Source organism: Microcaecilia unicolor, chromosome 2 (assembly GCF_901765095.1).
Source record: "Microcaecilia unicolor chromosome 2, aMicUni1.1, whole genome shotgun sequence".
Lineage (NCBI taxonomy): Eukaryota > Metazoa > Chordata > Amphibia > Gymnophiona > Siphonopidae > Microcaecilia > Microcaecilia unicolor.
In genome coordinates, this window is record NC_044032.1 from 17,200,308 (window position 1) to 17,223,193 (window position 22,886).

At 47.7% G+C, this 22,886-nt stretch overlaps 1 protein-coding gene across 2 annotated transcripts in view; it reads right to left on the reverse strand.

The window, feature by feature from the left end:
* The window catches only part of LOC115462800 (phospholipid-transporting ATPase ID-like), a 258,559-nt gene that overhangs the window by 53,039 nt on the left and 182,634 nt on the right, over positions 1–22,886 (reverse strand). For both annotated transcript variants that reach the window (XM_030192816.1, XM_030192815.1), the window contains exons 12-15: positions 18,472–18,668; positions 10,992–11,200; positions 7,703–7,746; positions 4,224–4,389 (exon numbers count right to left, since the gene is read on the reverse strand). In XM_030192816.1, the coding sequence (XP_030048676.1) occupies positions 4,224–4,389; positions 7,703–7,746; positions 10,992–11,200; positions 18,472–18,668 (616 nt within the window). The remainder of the gene's footprint in view (positions 1–4,223; positions 4,390–7,702; positions 7,747–10,991; positions 11,201–18,471; positions 18,669–22,886) is intronic.

Genomic DNA, 22,886 nt, shown 5'->3' on the forward strand with positions numbered 1-22,886 from the left:
AGCTCCTTGTGACTCTGGGCAAGTCACTTAACCCTCCATTGCCCCTGGTACAAAATAAGTACCTGAATATACTACGTAAACCGCTTTGAATGTAGTTGCAAAAACCTCAAAAAGGTGGCATATCAAGTCCCATTTCTATTCCCTGTACTTGAAACCTTAGCTTCAGAAAGAGGCAAAAAACCTCTCTCGTCCCAAAGACTGCTTCATAATAATCCATCATGACTTCTACTTCCTAGTATCATCCTTTCCTTTAATGTTTTTAGTCTCATGAGTTACACCAATGGTCTCTAATGTTTCTCGTACCTCACACTAACACTATCTGCTTTTGTCTCACCTAGAATGTAAACTGCACTGAACCCTGGAAAGGGGATATTAGCGGTATATAAGAATTAAATTGAATTTAAATTTGTGTAATTGTCAGAAGGGGGTTCACATGGGCGGAGCATGGACGGGACCAGCATTGATGAGCTTCACTTACAGAATACTCTGCATTACATGGGCAAATGTCACACATTGGCGCTAATATTTACACCAGCCATTTCACTTGAGTAAGTGCCGTTACAGAACAGGTGCACTACTGCTTAATTATTACTACTACTTTTCATTTATATAGCGCTACTAGATGTACGCAGCACTGTACACTTGAACATGAAGAGACAGTCCCTGCTTGACAGAGCTTACAATTTAATCAGGGCAGAAAAACAGGACAAATAAGGGATAAGGACAAAGAGAAGCAACATTCCAGAATCCCAAGGAGTTGCAAGATTCCGGAATCCCTAAGACTATTACTACTACTTATCATTTCTATAGCGCTACTAGACGTACGCAGCGCTGTACACTTGAACATGAAGAGACAGTCCCAGCTCGACAGAGCTTACAATCTAATTAGGCCAGACAAACAGGACAAATAAGGGATAAGGACAAAGAGTAGCAACATTCCGGAATCCCAAAGACTATTACTACTACTTATCATTTCTATAGCGCTACTAGACGTACGCAGCGCTGTACACTTGAACATGAAGAGACAGTCCCAGCTCGACAGAGCTTACAATCTAATTAGGACAGACAAACAGGACAAATAAGTTACTTGTTCATTGTTCAGTCACCAATAAAATGTTTTTGAAATACTTGTACTCAGAACACAGTATTCTGGAATTTATGTATGTAAATATATGGCCAAACTCTGTTCATGTGAATGCCCCCTCCATAATATGCAGGATTGCATTGCTCATTTTATAGGGAGGGGGCAGGGGTCAAGTATTTTCTCTCAGTTCCCCCCCCCCCCGGGCCACAGAATCATACCTTTGTTGGCAGGGATGCTGAAGCCCCACCTGCCAGATATTCTCTGCCGGAGCTGCCCCCCCCCCCCTCCGTGCTGCACAAGCAGTGAGAAAGCTGGCAGAATGCTCCAACCTTTGATGCCGGCACTTCCGCACGTGCTCAGTTTGCATGAGCTGAGCATGCGCAGAAGTGCCGGCGTTGGAGGCTGCATCACCCTGCTGGCTTCTTGCTGCTCAGGTAGCACGGTGGGGGGGCTCGAGCCGTGAATCTTCTTTGGCTGGCGGGGCTTGAGCATCCTCGCCAGCCATGAATGCGGTGCTGCAATTTTAGAAGGGGGGGTGGACCCAAACTGAGGGGTAGAATATTGTCATATAAGTTAGCAGCACAGTGGTAAATATTCAAAAGGGGTTAAACAGGCAGAAGAGGCTCGTGTCCAGTTAAACTTTGCCAAGTGAGCCGGCTGCCGATATTCAGCAGTAGTTAACCGGGTAGTACTAGTTAACCAGCCATTCCCTAGCCCACGAGGTTACGGGCAGGTTGGGGGTGAATAAAGTTATGACAGAAAAACAGTGGTTCTAACTGTATATGCTGATTTAACTGGGCACCAGTCTGAATTACTGGCCAGTGCTCAGTTAACTTCTGGGTTAGTGGATATACCCAGATATTTATTTATTTATTTATATGTTATTTAGATTTTGCTCACACCTTTTTCAGTAGTAGCTCAAGGTGAGTTACATTCAGGTACACTGGGTATTTCCCTGTCCCTGGAACAGTGGCATAGCCATGGGTGGGCCAGGGCCCACCCTATTTGGACTCAGGCCCACCCAAAATTGTGACACTCTTACTATGGCTGGCAGAGATCCTCAGACCCTGCCAGCTGAAGATTTCCTCCTCCTCAGGCAGCCGGTGCTCTTCCAAATGGCACACGGCAGAACTTGCCTCGAGCTGACACCAACACCAGCCCCTCTGCACATGCTTAGTTTTCACGCATGCACAGCCTACTGGCCGCGGCATCCGCTCGAGGAAAGTGCTGCTGACTGCCTGAGCAGGAGAAAATCTTCAGCTGGTGGGGTTTGTAGATCCCCTCCTGCTCAGGTATTTAATATTTTGGGCCTGCAGGTGGAGGAAGGGACAGAGAGTGGAGCAAAGCAGAGCACAGGGGGGCATAAATTCCATGTTTGCCTGCCCCCCCTCCCACCTTGGACTCAAGCCCACCCAAAATTGGCTGTCTGGCTATGCCCTGGAGGGCTCACAATCTAAGTTTGTACCTGAGGCAATGGAGGGTTAAGTGACTTGCCCAAGATCACAAGGAGCAGCAGTGGGATTTGAACCGGCCACCTCCGGAGTGCAAGACTGGTGCTCTAGCCACTAGGCCACTCCTTCACTATAGCAATGTTCCATGTAGAATCTCAGATAATATCAACATTCCATGTAAAATCTCAGATAGTAGCAACAGAATCTCAAATAATTTATTTGGATTTTGCTCACACCTTTTTCAGTAGTAGCTCAAGGTGAGTTACATTCAGGTACACTGGATATTTCTCTGTCCCAGGAGGGCTCACAATCTAAGTTTGTACCTGAGGCAATGGAGGGTTAAGTGACTTGCCCAAGATCACAAGGAGCAGCAGTGGGATTTAAACCATCCACCACTGGATGTCAAGACCAGTGCTCTAACCGCTAGGCCACTCCTTCACCCCAACGCTGGGGCATATTAAGCTCCAGGAACCTCATATGCCCCGGCATTGAATATTCAGGGTTAGGTCAGCCCATGGGTTGAAAATCAACCCCATAAATCCTTTAAATATCAGGCCCTATGTACACAAAACACAGGTAGTGTTTGCAAAGTGACCCTCGGAAACGCTGCAGTACTGCAGGTGGCAGAACGTTAAGATCTGGAAAAGTCTAAGCTTTTTTTCTCTAGTCGTCTGGAGCTGACCACCAAGTATCAATGAACGAGCAAGTTTTGAACTCTCTCCCCCATTTCCTCAAGTGGAGCAGGTCCAAAGCGAGAGGCAGACAAGAACTGAAGGTAATAAAACCCAGACCTGATCTGGATAAAAGGGATTTTGATGACCTCAGGTGGAACAGGCCATATCTGTGCTTGAGAGTCACAAACAGGTTCGCATTTCAAGATAACAAAAATATGCCAGTTAACCAGAAGCTGAGACCAAAACCTACGAGGAGAATCTCTTCATAAAGGCGGTTATTAAAATTCCAATAAATAAAACAAACAAATAAGAAATATATTGAAGACTCAAGTTTGCGGTTCTCAAGGACCTGAGTTACCTACTTCTGACCCAGACAGAAGCAGGGGCGTAGCCAGACCTCGCGGCAGGAGGGGGTCAGAGCCCAAGGTGGGGGGCACATTTTGGTCCGCTGCCCCCCCTGTCGCCACCCTGCCGCTTCCACCCACTGCTGCAGCAAATATCTTTTCTAGCGCTAGTCTCTGGCACCGCTGCGTTGCCTGCTCTGCTCTCTTTTCCCCCTCACGTCCTGTGCGCTCCTTTAGTGAAACTGAGCATGCTCAATTTCACTAAAAGGAGCGTGCAGGACGTGAGGGGGAAGAACGAGCAGGACAGGCAACGAGGCGGCACCGGAGACCGGCATGGGACAAGGCTTCAGCTGGCAGGGGTTGGGGACCCCCGCCAGCAAAACTAGGAGCCCAGAGGAAATTCGGAGGGGCCCAGGCCCCCGTGGCCCCACGTAGCTACGTCACTGGACAGAAGTAGATGGTCTCAGTCCTATCCTTGACCATATGAAGCTCTAGTCATCAGACCACTGAGCTAGCCCATATTGGATACATTAAAGAACACATGGGCTGGTTAGAAACAGTCTCCATGAAACCCTTAACAGCAAACGAGCGAAGCACAGCCTAATCTAGCACGTTCCCCGTTCCACATGGGCAACCTCTCAAAAGGCATCAGAAGGCGTTTGATGCTTACCTTCCTTCTTTTCTTCCGACATGGCTGTGTGGCAGAGTGCCAGCAGGCGGAAGAACTCCTGGGTGGCGGGCTCTTCCAGTTTCACGGACTCCACCAGACTGTGATCGTAGAACACAAATTTGGGGTCGGCCAGAGGGTTGAACGAGAAGTCCACTTTCTCGGTGTGCTGCAGGAGGGAGAAGGACAGCGTTTAATTCACTGTCCATTTTGCTACACTGGAAGCAGAGGACAGAGGCAAGGGGGGGGGGGTGTTTTCTATTAAGTCTCGGTAATGTTTTTAGTTTGCAGTAGAAATCAGCTGGCATTAAACATCAAGATGCCCAAAGAACAAATTATTAAGAAACTGCTACTTTCAATGGCTACAAGTAAAACACTGCATTTCTGCAAACTTCGATATTAACTCATTAAAGGACGAAACTCCAAGTTGTCTAACATTATGTCATCAGTTGTCTAATGGGAAGAAAACAGCATCTAAATGGTACAAAATCTTCCAAGAGCACTCTTCTCACTCTCCTTCAGCCTTACAAAACATTTGGAACAAAGAACTCAGTTCTCAAATAACTGCAGAACAATGGGAAAAAATCTGGACATTACTATATAAATCCTCAAAATCATCTGCTCTTACCCAATCATCATTCTACATCTTGCATAGAGCTATGTGGACACCTTACAAACTTTCCAAAATATCTAAAGAAGTCTCAAATAGATGCTGGTCTTGTAACAACCATGTAGGTACTTTAGACCACTTAATTTACCATTGTCCTATACTGGATGAGTATTGGTCTCGTATAGAGGACACTATTTCCCATATTCTAGATTTTAAGATCTCTCTTACATACAAAATCATAATCACGGGAGAATTTGGTTTAAACACGGTAATACAACCTCAAATAGCCAAATTATTACGTATATTGATTCAAGTAACTGATATGTCAAACTTGGAAGGACTTTACGAAGTTATCTTACGATATGTGGTGGAATACAGTATGTCTTTACGCTAAATATGAAAAAGCTGCTGCAGAGAAATGCGGCTCCCTTTTAGCATTCAATAAAACCTGGTCTCCTATACTCAATTACTCATCCAGTTAATATTAATTATTATAATCTATGCAAATATAAATGGGTACTAATTACATATATATGTATAATTTCTTATCTGCACCTCTAACATTTAATAATATGCTTATTCCTATAGATATACAATACCTGTAATGAAACAGAATCAGGGATCCTAGAGTTGATGTAAACACTGTCTATAATTCTTCTACAAGTCAGTGTACATAATCAAACTTGTTAAAACTGTTATTAGGTCACTGGTACTTAATTTCCTTTCTTTTTGTTATTTAAAAATTAATAAAAATGATTGAACAAAAAAAAAAATTATTAAGAAACTCCAAACTGCCCAAAACAACGCAGCTAGACTCATATTTGGAAAAACGAAATACGAAAGCGCCAAACCCTTATGAGAAAAACTACATTGGCTCCCAATTGCGTTCAAAATCTGCACCCTGGTTCATAAAATTATTCACGGCGAGGCCCTGAGCTACATGTCAGACCTTATAGACTTACCAACCAGGAACACAAAAGGATCAGCATGCACATACCTAAATCTCCACTTCCCAAGCTGCAAAGGACTAAAATATGAATCAACCTATGCATCCAGCTTCTCTTATATACGCACGCAACTATGGAATGCACTTCCAAATGTCATGAAAACAATGCACGACCTAACAAACTTCCGGAAATCATTAACAACCAACCTGTTCAAAAAGGCATTCCAGAAGGATCCAACCTAAACACCTGAACCCTGCAACACAATCGAAACTCATACCAGAACTGGACAAAACTTAACTCTTCCTCCTTGAATACTTCATTTATTCTGTCACTTATGAAATTTAATGCAAGACCACTAAGTATTTCTCTTACCGGAACTGGCGATCGCCATCACGGTACTATGTAAGCCACATTGAGCCTGCAAATAGGTGGGAAAATGTGGGAAACAAGTGTAACAAATAATTAAAAATATTCCTATGGGCATCTCAGCATTTACCGCCAGCTGATTTCTACCATGAGCTAAAAACACTACCATGGCTAGGGTTACCATATGTCCGGGCAACCGGGCGGGTTTTGCCAATCTGCCCATTTGTCCAGAAATCCGGACAAAAGGGCAGATTGCTAGCCTCCCCTCCCCTTACTTACTACTGCCCTGGTGGTCTAGTGACCTCTTCCACCTTCGGGGCAGGAAAGAGCCCCCTCTTTCCTGCCCGGAGCGCTGCCCTGCATGCTTCATTCCTGTCGCTGATCTCGGTGCCGATTCAAAATGGCCAGTGACCTCGCGAGACGTCAACTCTCGGTGGCCATTTTGAATCGGCACCGAGATCAGCAACAGGAATGAAGCATGCAGGGCAGCGCTCCGGGCAGGAAAGAGGGGGCTCTTTCCTGCCCTGAAGAGGTCACTAGACCACCAGGGCAGTAGTAAGGTAATGGGAGGGGGGTGATGGGGAGGGGGAGTGACCGGGTGTGTGACGGGGGGGAGGGGAAAATGTGACAGGGGGTGGAGCTAGGGTGTGAAAGAGGGCGGGCCGGGGTGTGTGGTGGGGGTGGGGCATGTGTCCTCCTTTTGGGGGGACAAAATATGGTAACCCTAACCACGGCTTAGTAAAAGACCCCCTGGGTCAGCCATGGGCAGTGTACGATCGGTTACAGATCTAACCATGGCTCTTTATAAGAATATATTTTTATATATTTTATATTTATATATAAGATCTTTCTGGATTCTGACTAGGATATCCAACATAAAGATGTATTCTTATAAGCGCCATGGCCAGCTTGTTCTGACATATTCAAAAACAAGCCACAACAGCAGCTGGCCTTACGGAATTTAAAAGGGGGTTTGGACAGATTCCTTAGGGAAAAGTCCATTAAACATTATTAATTTTTTTTTTTTTTTTTTTTTTTTGGGGGGGGGGGGGTTGCCGGGTTTTTGAAGCCTGGATTGGCCGCTGTCGGAGACTAGATGCTGGGCTTGATGGACCCTTGGTCTTTCCCAGTATGGCGGTGCTTATGTGCTTATAATCTGAGGTAGGACATTCCTTAGTTTACAGGGCTTCTCATCCTATAACAGCCTAGGCGGGGGGGGGGGGGGGGGGGGGGTTGCGTTTTCTTTGTGAAAAGATCAAAGAAAACATCAACTGAACAGAAGCACACAATACTTAAGCTTCCTAAACAGAACAGTGCCATCTGGTGGCCTTACAATATATTGTAACTTCAATACAGTAGGCTTTCATGAACGGCTGTTCTGTGTCTGTTGTATATCTTAACACAGCCATCGTAGGCATGCTGGGAGACAGATGAGGGATTCTATCAAATTTTATGGTGGAGAAGTTGAAAAGCCCACGTGTCTGGATTTGGAAGCATCATTGTGTTTTTGGAAGTCAACTGAACAGGAGCCTGTTTTCTGGGGCTAAGCTAAACCTTACCTCAGTGATCTCAAGTCTCTGTCCAGCAAAATCAATGACATCACCTGCAGACAGAAAACAGATACAAGCTGTATGTGCCAAGCTAAAAAGAGAGAGTACAAGCCAATCACCAAAAAGCACCAGCTGTCTTCCAGACTGCTATCATATTCACTGATAATCAATAGAAACAGAATAAAATAAAACATGGAAAAGAAAATAAGATGATACCTTTTTTATTGGACTAACTTAATACATTTTTTGATTAGCTTTCGAAGGTTGCCCTTCTTCGTCAGATCGGAAATAAGCAAATGTTGGTAGATGACAGTATATATAAGTGAAACGTCAAAGCATTTCAGTGACAATCTAACAGGGTGAGGGTGGGTTAGGTGAGGGACAGGGAAATATGCATGGTGATAAGAGGGTGACAAGGCAGTAGAATTTCTATGGTTTATAGTGGGCTAGAAAACCCAGATCTTTGGTAAGTCCTGTCTGGTGGGTGTTCTGTCTCTCACCTAACCTACCCCACCCTCCTGCCTCTTCCTGTTAGACTGTCACTGAAATACTTTGATGTTTTACTTATATATACTGACATCTATCGACATTTGCTTACTTCTGATCTGACGAAGAAGGGCTACCTTTGAAAGCTAATCAAGAAATGTATTAAGTTATGTCCAATAAATAAAAGGTACTGGGGATGTTATAGAGGCAGCACTCACAGCCCCAAGTGAAAGGGTGACACCTAGTGGCTGGATTCAGAGACCATGACTGCAGGGTTCTGGAAAAAGCCCTAGCACTGTTGGGAGTGCAGGCTTGGATGCTCTTTTGAATGCTTTTCTGTGGAATTTTTTGCCTTCTGGGACCCTGATGCAGTTTTCACGAAACGCTGGCCATCGTTGGCCCGGGGGCATTTCTGCATCTTTAAATCCCCACCAGATGCACTTCGAGTACTTCATTCCAGCCATGAGATAAGTGTTCTTCCTTTGAGCATTGATATGTTGTGTAGTTTGCATTTTTGGATGAAGTTACTCTATTTGTGGGAAGGTATTTGCCAATGATGAATCAAGGTCTATTCATGACCACCGTAGCTCTGTAAAATGGTGTTTCGAGCTACTTTGAGGCTTTTCCTTCCCAGCTTTGCTATATTAGATTGTTAAACTGGGGTTTCATCTTTTGTGGAGTACTGTGTGTTTTTGCTATGTTGCGTTGGTATTTCCATACCCATTGTTTCATTATCATTGATTAGTGTGCATAAGAAGAATTATGATGCTGGTTTCAAGGCACTTTCTTGACCATTCAATTTCCCTCACGATTTATAAGACTGAATTTTCTCAGACTTTTTCATATCTAATGGCAACCTGGTGGAATAAATTATCCAGGAGCATTCATGCCGAAACTAACTACTTTTAAGGCCCAGGATTTGGTAGATACCTCCAACTAGGTGAGGAGGAGTGGGTAGATACCTCCAACTAGGTGAGGAGGAGTGGGTAGATACTGCCAACTAGGTGAGAAGTGGGTAGATACCTCCAACTAGGTGAGGAGGAGTGGGTAGATACCTTCAACTAGGTGAGGAGGAGTGGGTAGATACCGCCAACTAGGTGAGGAGGAGTGGGTAGATACCGCCAACTAGGTGAGAAGTGGGTAGATACCTCCAACTAGGTGAGGAGGAGTGGGTAGATACCTCCAACTAGGTGAGGAGGAGTGCGTAGATACCTCCAACTAGGTGAGGAGGAGTGCGTAGATACCTCCAACTAGGTGAGGAGGAGTGGGTAGATACCGCCAACTAGGTGAGGAGGAGTGGGTAGATACCTTCAACTAGGTGAGGAGGAGTGGGTAGATACCTCCAACTACGTGAGGCGGAGTGGGTAGATACCTCCAGCTAGGTGAGGCGGAGTGGGTAGATACCTTCAACTAGGTGAGGAGGAGTGGGTAGATATCTCCAACTAGGTGAGGAGAAGTGGGTAGATACCGCTAACTAGGTGAGGAGGAGTGGGTAGATACCTTCAACTAGGTGAGGAGGAGTGGGTAGATACCTCCAACTACGTGAGGCGGAGTGGGTAGATACCTCCAACTAGGTGAGGAGGAGTGGGTAGATACCTTCAACTAGGTGAGGAGGAGTGGGTAGATACCTTCAACTAGGCTTTGAAGTGGGTAGATACCTCCAACTAGGTGAGGAGGAGTGGGTAGATACCTCCAACTAGGTGAGGAGGAGTGCGTAGATACCTCCAACTAGGTGAGAAGTGGGTAGAAAACCTTCAACTAGGTGAGGAGGAGTGGGTAGATACCTCCAACTACTACTACTACTACTGTTTAGCATTTCTATAGCGCTACAAAGCGTACGCAGCGCTGCACAGGTGAGGCGGAGTGGGTAGATACCTCCAACTAGGTGAGAAGTGAGTAGATACCTTCAACTAGGTGAGGAGAAGTGGGTAGATACCTCCAACTAGGTGAGGAGGAGTGGGTAGATACCGCCAACTAGGTGAGGAGGAGTGGGTAGATACCTCCAACTATGTGAGGCGGAGTGGGTAGATACCTCCAATTAGGTGAGGCGGAGTGGGTAGATACCTTCAACTAGGTGAGAAGTGGGTAGATACCTCCAACTAGGTGAGGAGGAGTGGGTAGATACCTTCAACTAGGTGAGGAGGAGTGAGTAGATACCGCCAACTAGGTGAGGAGGAGTGGATAGATACCTCCAACTAGGTGAGGAGGAGTGGGTAGATACCTCCAACTACTACTACTGTTTAGCATTTCTATAGCGCTACAAAGCGTACGCAGCGCTGCACAGGTGAGGCGGAGTGGGTAGATACCTCCAACCAGGTGAGGAGTGGGTAGATGCCTCCAACTAGGTGAGGAAGAGTGGGTAGATACCTCCAACTAGGTGAGGAGGAGTGGGTAGATACCTCCAACTAGGTGAGGAGGAATGGGTAGATACCTTCAACTAGGTGAGGAGGAGTGGGTAGATACCTCCAACTAGGTGAGGAGAAGTGGGTAGATACCTCCAACTAGGTGAGGAGGAGTGGGTAGATACCTCCAACTAGGTGAGAAGTGGGTAGATACCTTCAACTAGGTGAGGAGGAGTGGGTAGATACCTCCAACTAGGTGAGGAGTGGGTAGATACCTCCAACTAGGTGAGGAGGAGTGGGTAGATACCTTCAAGTAGGTGAGGAGGAGAATAAGGAGGTATGGAGAGGACAACTGGATGAGAGAGAACAGGTGAGAAAATATTAGAGAGAGTAAAGAAGACTCAGAGAAAGCCATAAAGCTTGAGAGCCATGGTCAAAGCAGCAGAGAGAAGGTCAGAGAGCGGCTGTACCATAAGATTTCCCGGCGATGGAGCACTTGTTAAAACTCATGATGTTCTGTGTTAGCGTCCCCGTTTTATCAGAGAAGATGTACTTGATCTGTCCCAGCTCCTCGTTCAGGGTGGTGGTTCGGGCCTCTGCCGGCGTGTCCTTCTTTGGGTAATACATTTTGCGATCCCAGTTAATGTAGAAACTGTTTCCCAGTCGTATGATCTCTACACTGGTATAATGGCAGGAGAGGGAGAGGGAGGGAGGGGGAGGGAGACAAAGAAAGACAGAGAGAGAATGGATGAACTGTTAAGGAGAAAATCCTTCACTCTTGTCACTCTTCCCAAATGCTTCAGGAATAAAACCAATAGCCACAACTGTTAGGATGCAAACTCCAACTTTTATCAGACAGAGAACAGACTAATTAAATGTAAGAAGACTGGATGGTAGAGTTGGCTCAGGGATTCTACATTCTTGATTGCCGATGGACTGGGGGGGGGGGGGGGAACAACAGGTGAGGACATGTTGCGTGTTATCAAAAACCCACAATTCCCCTCTAGCTGGAGATACAAATGTCTCTCTTAGAGTGAGACTCTTTCATTTTTGATGAAAACAGTTGCTTTTATCCAGTGCATTTTTTCTAGCGAAAAAGGTGCCGGTACTCAAATGCCAGGCCACTTTTCAGGGGTGGGGTGATCACTGAGGGACCCACCCCACAAGAGCCAGGACCCCTGCAACCAGTCACAGAATCTATGACAAGGCAGAATTGGTGTGTAGAGCCTCAGCTCTTTCATTAAAACTTGGGGGTCCATGGGCCAATTTTAGCAGACAATGGAAAAGGTGCCGGTACTCAGTACCCCCAAGTACCTCCTCAAAAAAAGCTCTCCTTTTATCCCACTTTCTCCCTCAAACGTTCGCAGCTGATTCTCATCCTCGCTCTCTCTTTCACACCAGCCCCCTCTGTGCTTCAGCCCTTTTTGAAGTCTTGCATGGGGTAGAGCTGCCCCTCTCTGCTATAACACAGTAGATGATGGCAGATAAAGACCTGCACAGTCCATCCAGTCTGCCCAACAAGATAAACTCATTACATATGGTATGTGATACTTCGTATGTATACCTGATCTTGAGTTGCCCTTGCCATTTTCAGGGCACAGACTGTAGAAGGCTGCCCGGCACTGTCCCTGGTCTAAAATTTCTGAAGTTGTCATTGAAGCCCCTGAAAAGCTCCACTTCAGCCCATCCAAACCTATTCAGCCGTGATCAGGGCACAGACCACAGAAGTCTGCCCAGCACTGGCTTTCTTTCCCAATTACCTGTGTTGCTACCTAATCTCCGCTAAGCTTCTTTGGGAATCGCCAGAGCAGGGGCATAGCTACGTGGGGCCACGGGGGCCTGGGCCCCCGTAGATTTGGCCCTGAACCCCCCTGCCGCCGACCCTCTCGACCCCTCCTCCCGCCACCAACCCGCCGTCGCCGTCTGCTAACTTTGCTGGCGGGGGACCCCAACCTCCGCCAGCTGAGGTCCTCTTCTTCTTTCGCTCTGTTTCTGAGTCTGACGTCCTGCACGTACAACGTGCAGGACGTCAGACTTACTGAAACAGAACGAAGCCCTGCAGATCGCAAGACTCAGACTCAGAAACAGAGCAAAGGAAGACAAGGGCCTCGGCTGGCGGGGGTTGGGGACCCCCGCCAGCAAAGGTAGGCGATGGCGGGGGAGGGTTGGTGGTGGGCGGGTCGGTGGGGGGGGGGGGGTCAAAGTTGGTGGTGTTGGTGGTAGCGGCGGTGGTGGCGGTGGGGGGGGAGCTAAAATGTGCCCCCTCACCTCGGGCTCTGGACCCCTCCCCCTCCCGCCGAAGTCTGGCTACGGCCTTGCGCCAGAGAATCTTCTTCCCAGCAACCATCGCTACTTTAGCACATGCAAAAAAATTTATACCATTATTGGAAACATGCTAAAGATTGGATTCCCTGCCTAACTGTGTTTCCTGAGGGCTGTCCCATCTTCCCCATTTTCATTCAAGAAAAGGGTAACTCTCCCCGTTATGTGCATTGTGGCTGTGAATGAGGATCACCACCAGGGGGAGCTCTTTAACTGCCATAGGCTGGAGCATGGCGAGTCCTCTTGTTCTGAACCATGTAGAGTGGACTCGATGGGTAGCTGTTCTGGGTACGGTGCAAAGCACATGGAGGGCAGTTCTGTAAACCAGGGGGTTGATATTCAAAGCGATTTAACCGGCCAGAAATAGCTCCTGGCTGGTTGAATCACCTGTTCGGGGCTAACCACTAATTTTTAGCAGCACATAATTGGTTAGTACCACTCAGGGGCGCAGCTACGTGGGGCCACGGGGGCATGGGCCCCCACAGATTATGCCCAGGCCCCCTCTATATTTGACCCCCGCCATCGCCGCCCACCCGCCCCCTGACCCGCCACCACATCAGGTACCTTGTTTGCTGGCAGGGGTCCCCAATCCCCGCCAGACGAAGAGTTTTCTTCAGCGCCGGTGACTCCGGCGCCTTCGTTGTGGGATCATCTGTTTCTGACGCCTTACGTCCTGCACCGTGCATGTAGCCCCGTGAAGGACATAAGGCGTCAGAAACAGATGATCCCACAACAAAGGCGCTGGAGTCGACAGGTGCTGAAGAAGACTCTTTGGCTGGCGGGGATTGGGGACCCCTGCCAGCAAACAAGGTACCTGATGCGGTGGCGGGGCGGGGGGGTTGGGCGGCGGGGTGGGTTTGCGGTGGCAGTCCAAAGTGGAGGGCGGGGGGGGGGGGTTTGCGGTTGCGGTTGCGGCAGCGGGGGAGTACAAGTGGCGGGGGGGGGGGTCGGTGGCGGCAAGGGGGAGGCGGCTAAACAGTGCCCCCTCACCTCAGGCTCTGGCCTCCCCTCCCGCCGAGGTCTGGCTACGCCCCTGGTACCACTGAAAATAACCAAACTGAAAACTGGATATTTGGGGAGAGGGGGATATTCTGGGGGTGGAGTCAGCACTTGGGCCAGTAAAGCACCGATATTCAGTGCTAAACCGGCCAAGCCAGCCACATAAATAGGACTGCAAAAAAATCCATTCTATCTTTAATAGGGTTACCATACATCCGGTTTTACGCGGATATGTCCACTTTTTGAGGACACGGTTGGGCAACCGGGAGGGTTTTGCCAGCCTGCCCGTTTGTCCAGATTTGCAGACGGATGGTCAGGCTGGTTGGCGGGCCTAAGGGTGTCCTCCCCTCCCCTGGGGGGGGAGGAGGGGCTGGTGGTTGGGAGGTGGGGCTAGTACTGGGCAGACTTATACGGTCTGTGCCCTGACAATGGCAGATACAAATCAAGGTAAGGTATACACATATGAGTTTATCTTGTTGGGCAGACTGGATGGACCGTGCAGGTCTTTTTCTGCCATCATCTACTATGGTACTATGTAGTGTCCTGGTGGTTTAGTGACCTATTTGAGGCAGGAAAGAGCCCCCTCTTTCCTGCTCAGTGTGGCTGCAGACTGTCTTGCTTCCTCCCATCCCGGCGTAGATTCAAAATGGCCGCTGAAACTTCAAGCAGCGGCCTCGCGAGACTTGCTGTCTTGCAAGGTCACTGCTTGAACTCTCAGCAACCATTTTGAATCGGCGCCAGGACAGGAAGCAGCAAGACAGTCTGCAGCCACGCCCTTGGGGGGGGAGCGACAGGGGGTGGGGGCCAGGTTGTGGCAGGAATGGGTGGGTGTAGTAGGGGGTGTGGCAGGAGCAGGACGTGTGTCTTCTTTTTGGGGGGGAACAAATATGGTAACACTAATCTTTATGCAGTAACCCAAAGCCAACTCCGCATACCCGGAATTTCAATGCCACTGCCTGGACATGGCTCGGCATTAAATTTCCGGGTTTAATGCCGGCGGCAGTGCACAAAACAGTGATCGCCATCGGCTGAGTACCGGGCCTCAAGTATTAACATTTATAATATATGTACAGAAAATTGACATATGCTTTGTTGTTCTCTCAAAGCTTTTTTTTATTAACCTTTTTGCAGGTGCACTGAAAAATGGACCTACGTGCATCCAATACACGCATCTACACCAGCGTAGGACACTTTTCAGCACACCTCAGTAAAAGGACCCTTAAGTGCTCTCCTGCAAACACCAGCCTAACTTACATAGCAGGTACTTGCAAGGGGGAGTACACGGGGTATGCAAACCTTACACCGACTGCCCGGGCGTTTGGTGGACTCGGAAGACACACAGATGCCGGTCAGTTTTCGGTGTCAGTAGCAGTGGCGTAGCCACGTGGGGCAACAGGGGCCTGGGCCCCCGTAGATTTGGCCCTGGACCCCTCCCCTGCTGCCAACCTGCTGTCGCCGCCGCCTACCTTTGCTGGTGGGGGACCCCAACCCCCGCCAGCCGAGGTCCTCTTCTTCCGGCGCAAGGCTTCCTTCTGTTTCTGTGAGTCTGACATCCTGCACGTACAATGTGCAGGATGTCAGAAACATTCAGAACGAAGCCTTGCACCGTAAGAAGAGGACCTCAGCTGGCGGGGGTTGGGGTTCCCTGCCAGAAAAGGTAGGCGATGGCAGCGGAGGAAGGTTGGCAGCGGGAGGGGGGTCGAGAGGGTTGTTGGCGGGGGGGGGGGGGGTCCAAAGTTGTTGTTGGTGGTGGCGGCGGGGGTCGACAATGGTGGCGGGGGGGGGGGGGGGGGGCGGCGGCACCTGGGGAGAGAGTTAAAATGTGCCCCCTCACCTCGGGCTCTGGATCCCCCTCCTGCCAAAGTCTGGCTACGCCACTGGTCAGTACCCATATTCCTAACTGGGCAAAGATAATTTTTTTCTGTGGTTCTCTCAGCCCACTTAATATGTGGGCAGTGGCACTGAACATCATTGCAGCCCAAATATCTTCTGGATCTGCTCTGACGCCACCTACAGGCTGCCTTGAGACTAACTGGGCAATCCCACGGCAGTCAGAGGGCATATTCAGTGGCACTGCCCAGTTAATTGCTACTGAATATCTCCTCCCAGATCGCTGATTGGGGTTTAAGCGGCAAGAAGCTCTCCTGCCCGCTTAAACCTTTTTAAATATCTACCCCCTAGTGTACTGGAAGGTAACTCAGTTTGAGGTATTACTGAAATGGTGAGAGAGGATGTGGGAGAAATTGGAAGCTACTGTCCACTGTACACGATGACTCCCTGAAGAGAGCCAGAAGAGCAAGAGTAAAGACTGTAGCCTTGCAGAAGGAAGATGAACAGAAATCAGCCTCATCTCAATTGTCGTCATCTATTGGGTAGTAAAAGCCCCTGTGGGCATATTCCTAGGATGTGCCTTGGACTGTGATTGGCTGCTCCCTACTCCAGCCTACCCATGTCCACACGCACCAGGACATCCCAGAGGATCCAGACTAGCAAGAGGAGGACAATTAAACACCTTGGGGTAATCCACACGGAGTAACTGATCATGTTACCATATATACATAACCTTCAAAAAGAACATTGAAAACATCGTACAAAAGGCTAAACTTGGCTTAAATCTGATGGAAACCTGGGCCTCAGAGTCCAAACTTAAGTTAAATAAAGAAAAAGGTAAATTCGTGGTCATCACCAACCTATCTGACCAAAACAACTACAACACTTCATTCTAGGTATAATCATAGACAAACATTTAACATTTGATACTCAAACTTAATCTTTCAGGTCTCTTTGGAAACTAAAAAGGATCAGACAGACCCTATTTCTCATCAGAAACATTCAGACTATTGGAACAATCATTAACACTATCCCAATTCGATTATTGTAATGCCATATATGCTGGCTGTAAGGAGAACCTGTTGAAAAAACTGCAAACAGCTGAAAACACTGCAGCCAGGGTCATATACAAAATCTCTCGTTCTGAATGTGCCTCCTCTTTATTAATCAAATTACACTGGCTTCCCAGCAAAGCGAGAATCACCTTCAAATTATGCACCTTTATCTTTCAAATACTAAATGGCACAGCTCCAGACTATATGGTACCATTAATAAACTTACCTCAAAGAAACACGAAATATGAGGCAAGAAACTGTCACATCTGTCGCTCCCTCCGGCTGCTCCTCTGCGGGAGGCAGGAGCCGGTTCCCATTGCGGTGAAGGCCGGCCTTCTTGAGGTCGCAGCGGAGAGCCGGGGCTCACCGCGGCGATGGCCGCCCAGTCCGGGGCCGAGGATCGCGGCTTCCGGGGCCTCGATCGCCGGCTATGAGGTCCGTACTTGCGCCAGCGGGGAGAATGGCGCCGAGACGCGATGGCCGGCGTCTCCTCCACTTTCGGGCGCGGGAACCCGAAGCTCCGCCTCAGAAGAGCTAGATTGGGAGGCCAGTGCTGTAGTCCCGCCTGGGAGGTCGGGCGGGACCAACCAGAAGGATTTCGTCAGTAACCGGGTTCCGATTGGCCGGCTATTTCGGTTGGGGCTGGGTGGTTGAATGCTGACAGTATTTAAGGAGCGGGCCTGAGACAGAACAGTGCTTCAGGTTCTGTTTCCCGAGGCCAGTTTCTGTGAGTTCCAGTATTCGGTTCGTTTTCCTTGTTCTCCTGGTTTTGACCTTTGCTTTGTTTTTGTACTTCTCTGCTAGCTGCCTGCCTTGACCTATTGCCTGTTTTGACCACGCTGTTTGCTGCCTGCCCTGACCTGCTGCCTGTTTTGGACTTCTCTGTTAGCCGCCTATTTTTGACCTGCTGCCTGTTTTTGGATTCCTCTGTCTTTCCACCTGCTCCCTCTGCTTCCGGTTCCAGTGCTGAGTCAGCCCGTCAACCCCGCGGTTCCAGAAGTCCCGTTGGCCACCTGCAGCTGGGGGCTCAACCCTTAGTGAACGGTGGCCGCCGCGGGTGAAGACTTGGGGTTGCACGGCTGTCCTTTGAGGTCCTTCTGGGCCTTACAGGACCTAAGGGCTCACCTCCTTTCCAAGACAAGACACTATCTCAGACTACACCTCCCAAATTGCAAAAAAGTGATCAACAAAACTGTCCACTCTGCAGACTTCACTTACCTAGGAACCAAATGGTGGAACTCCTTCCCACCCAAAATCAGATTCCGCAAAATCCTCAAATCGTTCCTATTCAAACAAACCCTCACAAAGAACAACCATATCTCAAATAACTAATTATCACCTGAATTGGTTATGTACAATTTCTCATTCATAATATATCTTCTAAATGTTAATATCCATAGTTACCCCAGTATGTTTATGATATTGTATTGTAAAATTGGATTCTTACAACAAATTACTTTCTCATTTTCTTTGTTATGTATCCTATTCTGTTTATTGTAAGCCACCTTGAACCCAAACTTGTTTGGGATATAAGTGTCACAGATAAATAAATAAACCGTAAAGAGCGACACCAGGATAGCGTCACAGCTCCAGGGATGCACAGGGAACCCCCACTGAGATGAGCTGCATTTGGGGCTATTTATGACTAAGCTCAGCTGGGCCAGTGTGGTCTCCCTCCGCCATCCCTTACTGTGTTTCTGGGTACCCAAGAGCCACTGTGCGCAGTCGATATAGGGTCACTTACCTGACATACAGTGAGATGGGCACCACGGTATTGAGAATAATGACATACGACCAGAACATGAGGAAGCCGGAGAACGCCGAGTTGGTGACTCCTTCCTGCCAGGGAAGGTAGACCTGGAAGTAAAACCCCTCATTGTACTCCCAAATACTGTTCCCAATAGCCAGGATGATGCACATGACTGCCAGAAAGCCAAAAATCTGCAGAAGACAACAAGACAAGGTATAGGTTTATATAGGGTTACCATTTTTTGTCCCCCCAAAAGAAGGACACATGCCCCCCCACCACCCACTCCACCCCCTTTCACACCCTCGCTCCATCCCCTGCATTGTTTTCCCCTCCCCCTGTCACATACCCCCTCCCCTTACCTTACTACTGCCCTGGTGGTCTAATGACCTCTTCTGGGCAGGAAAGAGCCCCCTCTTTCCTGCCCGGAGTGCTGCCCTGCATGCATCCTTCCTGTTGGTGATCCTCGGCGCCGATTCAAAATGGCCGCCGAGAGTTGAAGTCTCGCGAGGTCACTTCGACTCTCGGCGGCATTTTGAATCGGCGCCGAGGATCAGGAACAGAAAGGTTGCAAGCAGGGCAGTGCTCCGGGCAGGAAAGAGGGGGCTCTTTCCTGCCCTGAAGGCGGAAGAGGTCACTAGACCACCAGGGCAGTAGTAAGTAAGGGGAGGGGAGGCCAGCAATCTGCCCGTTTGTCCGGATTTCTGGATTAACGGACAGGCTGGTGGGCGCCCGTTTGTCCAGAAATCCGGACAAACGGGCAGAGTACATGTCTGGGTAAATCCGGACATATGGTAACCCTAGGTTTACATTTCTAGGACGTTTGTGGAACCCACCTATTTATAAGATCAAATCTGCAAGCGCCACTATATCCAGAATGAGGATCTTCTGTCCACCTCCACTGATGCTCCAAGGGCCTGCAACTTGCTCCAGCCTGTTATCAGTTCACTAACCGAACTTCTTTTTAACTCCTTGATCGTGGGCAAAACCATAGACCAGAGATGTTCCACAACTACTGTACCTTGAAATAATCATTGGATCATCCGAGTCTTTTTTCTGCCTCTCACACTCGGAAAGCTTTGTAAACTTGGAGTATTGTGTTCAGTTTTAGAGGCCGTATCTTGCTAAAGATGTAAAAAGACTGGGAGTGGTGCTAAGAAAAGCTACAAAAATGGTATGGGATTTGCATTGCAAACCGTACGAGGAGAGACTTACTGACCTGAACATGTATACCTTGGAGGAAAGGAGAAACAGGGGTGACATGATACAGACGTTCAAATATTTGAAAGGTATTAATCCGCAGATGAACCTTTTCCGGAGTTGGGAAGGCGGTAGAACTAGAGGACATTAACTGAAGTTGAAGGGGGGCAGACTCAAGAAAAATGTCAGGAAGTATTTTTTCACGGAGAGGGTGGTGGATACGTGGAATGCCCTCCTGTGGGAGGTGGTGGAGATGAAAACTGTAATGGAATTCAAACAAGCGTGGGATAAACACAAAGGAATCCTGTTTAGAAGGAATGGATCCACTGAATCTTAGCGGAGATTAGGTGGCGACGCTGATAATTGGGAAACAAAATGGGAGCTGGGCAGACTTCTACGGTCTACACCCTGATCGTGACTGAATAGATAGGGATGGGCTGGAGTGTAAATTTTAAGGGGTTTCGACGTTAGCTTCAGAACTTAGTACAAGAACAGTACTGGGCAGACTTCTACACTCTGTGCCCTGAGAAAGGCAAGGACAAATCAAACTCAGGTATAAAGTATCACATACCATGTAACATGAGGTTATCTTGTTGGGCAGACTGGATGGACCGTAAGGTCTTTATCTGCCATCATTTACTATGTTACTCTTTGGGGTTCTACATGGAATGTTGCTACTAATTGGGATTCCAGAATCTTGTAACTCTTTAGGATTCCAGAATCTTCAGAACTTTTAATAAAAGAACAGTGCTGGGCAGACTTCAACGGTCTGTGCCCTGAGAATATGGCAAGGACAAATCAAACTCAGGTATAAAGTATCACATACCTTGTAAAATGAGTTTATCTTGTTGGGCAGACTGGATGGACTGTAAGGTCTTTATCTGCCATCATTTACTATGTTACTCTTTGGGGTTCTACATGGAATGTTGCTACTAATTGGGATTCCAGAATCTTGTAACTCTTTAGGATTCCAGAATCTTCAGAACTTTTAATAAAAGAACAGTGCTGGGCAGACTTCAACGGTCTGTGCCCTGAGAATATGGCAAGGACAAATCAAACTCAGGTATAAAGTATCACATACCATGTAAAATGAGTTTATCTTGTTGGGCAGACTGGATGGACTGTAAGGTCTTTATCTGCCATCATTTACTATGTTACTCTTTGGGGTTCTACATGGAATGTTGCTACTAATTGGGATTCCAGAATCTTGTAACTCTTTAGGATTCCAGAATCTTCAGAACTTTTAATAAAAGAACAGTGCTGGGCAGACTTCAACGGTCTGTGCCCTGAGAATATGGCAAGGACAAATCAAACTCAGGTATAAAGTATCACATACCATGTAAAATGAGTTTATCTTGTTGGGCAGACTGGATGGACCGTTCAGGTCTTTATCAGCCGTCATTTACTATGTTACTATGTAAACCCAAACAAACAGTGATCTGACCAGAGTACTGGCTATTCCCCCGAGTGTGGCCACTGGAATGCCAGAAGCCCTGATGGCAACATAAAATCAAGACAGTGGCCATGTTGATGAGTACATGATGTTCATCAGAGAAGTAAATGTCATTGCCCTGGCATCTATATCATCCTCCAACTGGATATTTAATTTACCCAATATCAAAACTTGATGAAAGGCTACAGTATGTTGAGTGATAAGAGACAATAAAGTATCTTGAAAATAGCCCAACTCCCCGGAGGCCTATAAATCAACAGAACAACAGTCAATGGAGCCAAGGGTCTAGAGATAAACTCAAGTTCACCGATTCCAAACCCTGGGTAAATCTCTCTTATCTGCACCCTTCTCCTCCACCGCTAACTCCAGACTCTGTTCCTTTTATCTTGCTGCACCATATGCCTGGAATAGACTTCCTGAGCCGGTAGGTCAAGCTCCATCTCTGGCCGTCTTCAAATCTAAGCTAAAAGCCCACCTTTTTGACGCTGCTTTTAAGTCCTAACCCTTGTTCACTTGTTCAGAACCCTTATTTTATCATCCCCACCTTAGTAATTCTCTTATTTATTTATTTAACACATGTATACCCCGCATTTTCCCACTTAATTGCATGCTCAATGTGGCTTACACACTGTCGAAAAATTAAAATGCAAATAGACAATATAATAGTTATCTCTTATTTGTCCTGTTTGTGTGTCCTAATTAGATTGTAAGCTCTGTCGAGCAGGGACTCTCTCTTCATGTTCAAGTGTACAGCGCTGCGTACGTCTAGTAGTGCTATAGAAATGATAAGTAGTAGTAGTAGTCTTTGGGATTCCGGAATGTTGCTACTCTTTGTCCTTATCCCTTAATTGTCCTGTTTGTCTGTCCTAATTAGATTGTAAGCTCTGTGGAGCAGGGATTGTCTCTTCATGTTCAAGTGTACAGCGCTGTGTACGTCTAGTAGCGCTATAGAAATGATAAGTAGTAGTGATGTACATATTGAACACCAAGCAGGACTTTTGGGTGCTGCCATTTGGGCGTGGCCATATAGGCCCCCGAAACGTTTGTTGTCCCAAATTCTTACTTCCTATCCAGTCTATTGTTCCTGTCTGCGGAAGTTACTTGATTTGCCGACAGCAGTGCACCTATCTTCCATGAGGCAGCAGTGGTCCTTGGAGTGGAAGGGAGATCATAGCTGCCTCAGGCGGTGCCTGCGAGACAGGATAGAACAGGGACTGTCCTCCCTCATGGGCACCGCTTGGGGCAGCTATGATCTCATAAGTACATAAGTATTGCCACACTGGGACAGACCAAGGTCCATCAAGCCCAGGATCCTGTTTCCAACAGTGTCCAATCCAGGTCACAAATACCTGGCAAGATCCCCCCAAAAACCTCAATACATTTTATGCTGCTTATCCCAGAAATAAGCAGTGGATTTTCCCCAAGTCTATTTAATAATGGTCTATGGACTTTTCCTTTAGGAAGGTGTCCAGACCTTTTTTAAACCCCGCTAAGCTAACTGCCTTTACCACATTCTCTGGCAACGAATTCCAGACCACCGCTGCCTGCAGCACTGTGCCTCTGCTGATCCAGTTCTCAGCTCAGATCTAGAGAGGACTTTTTAGACAGCACCCATTTGGGTGCCCAAAGGTTTCAGGTACCCAAATGCACTATCCAAACAGCAGTGCCCAAAAGTCACATTCCCACTGAAAAGAGTGGGGCTCAAGTTACACCCCCCCAATTCACCCCTCATTCTTGTCTGAAGCTCTACACGTTTATT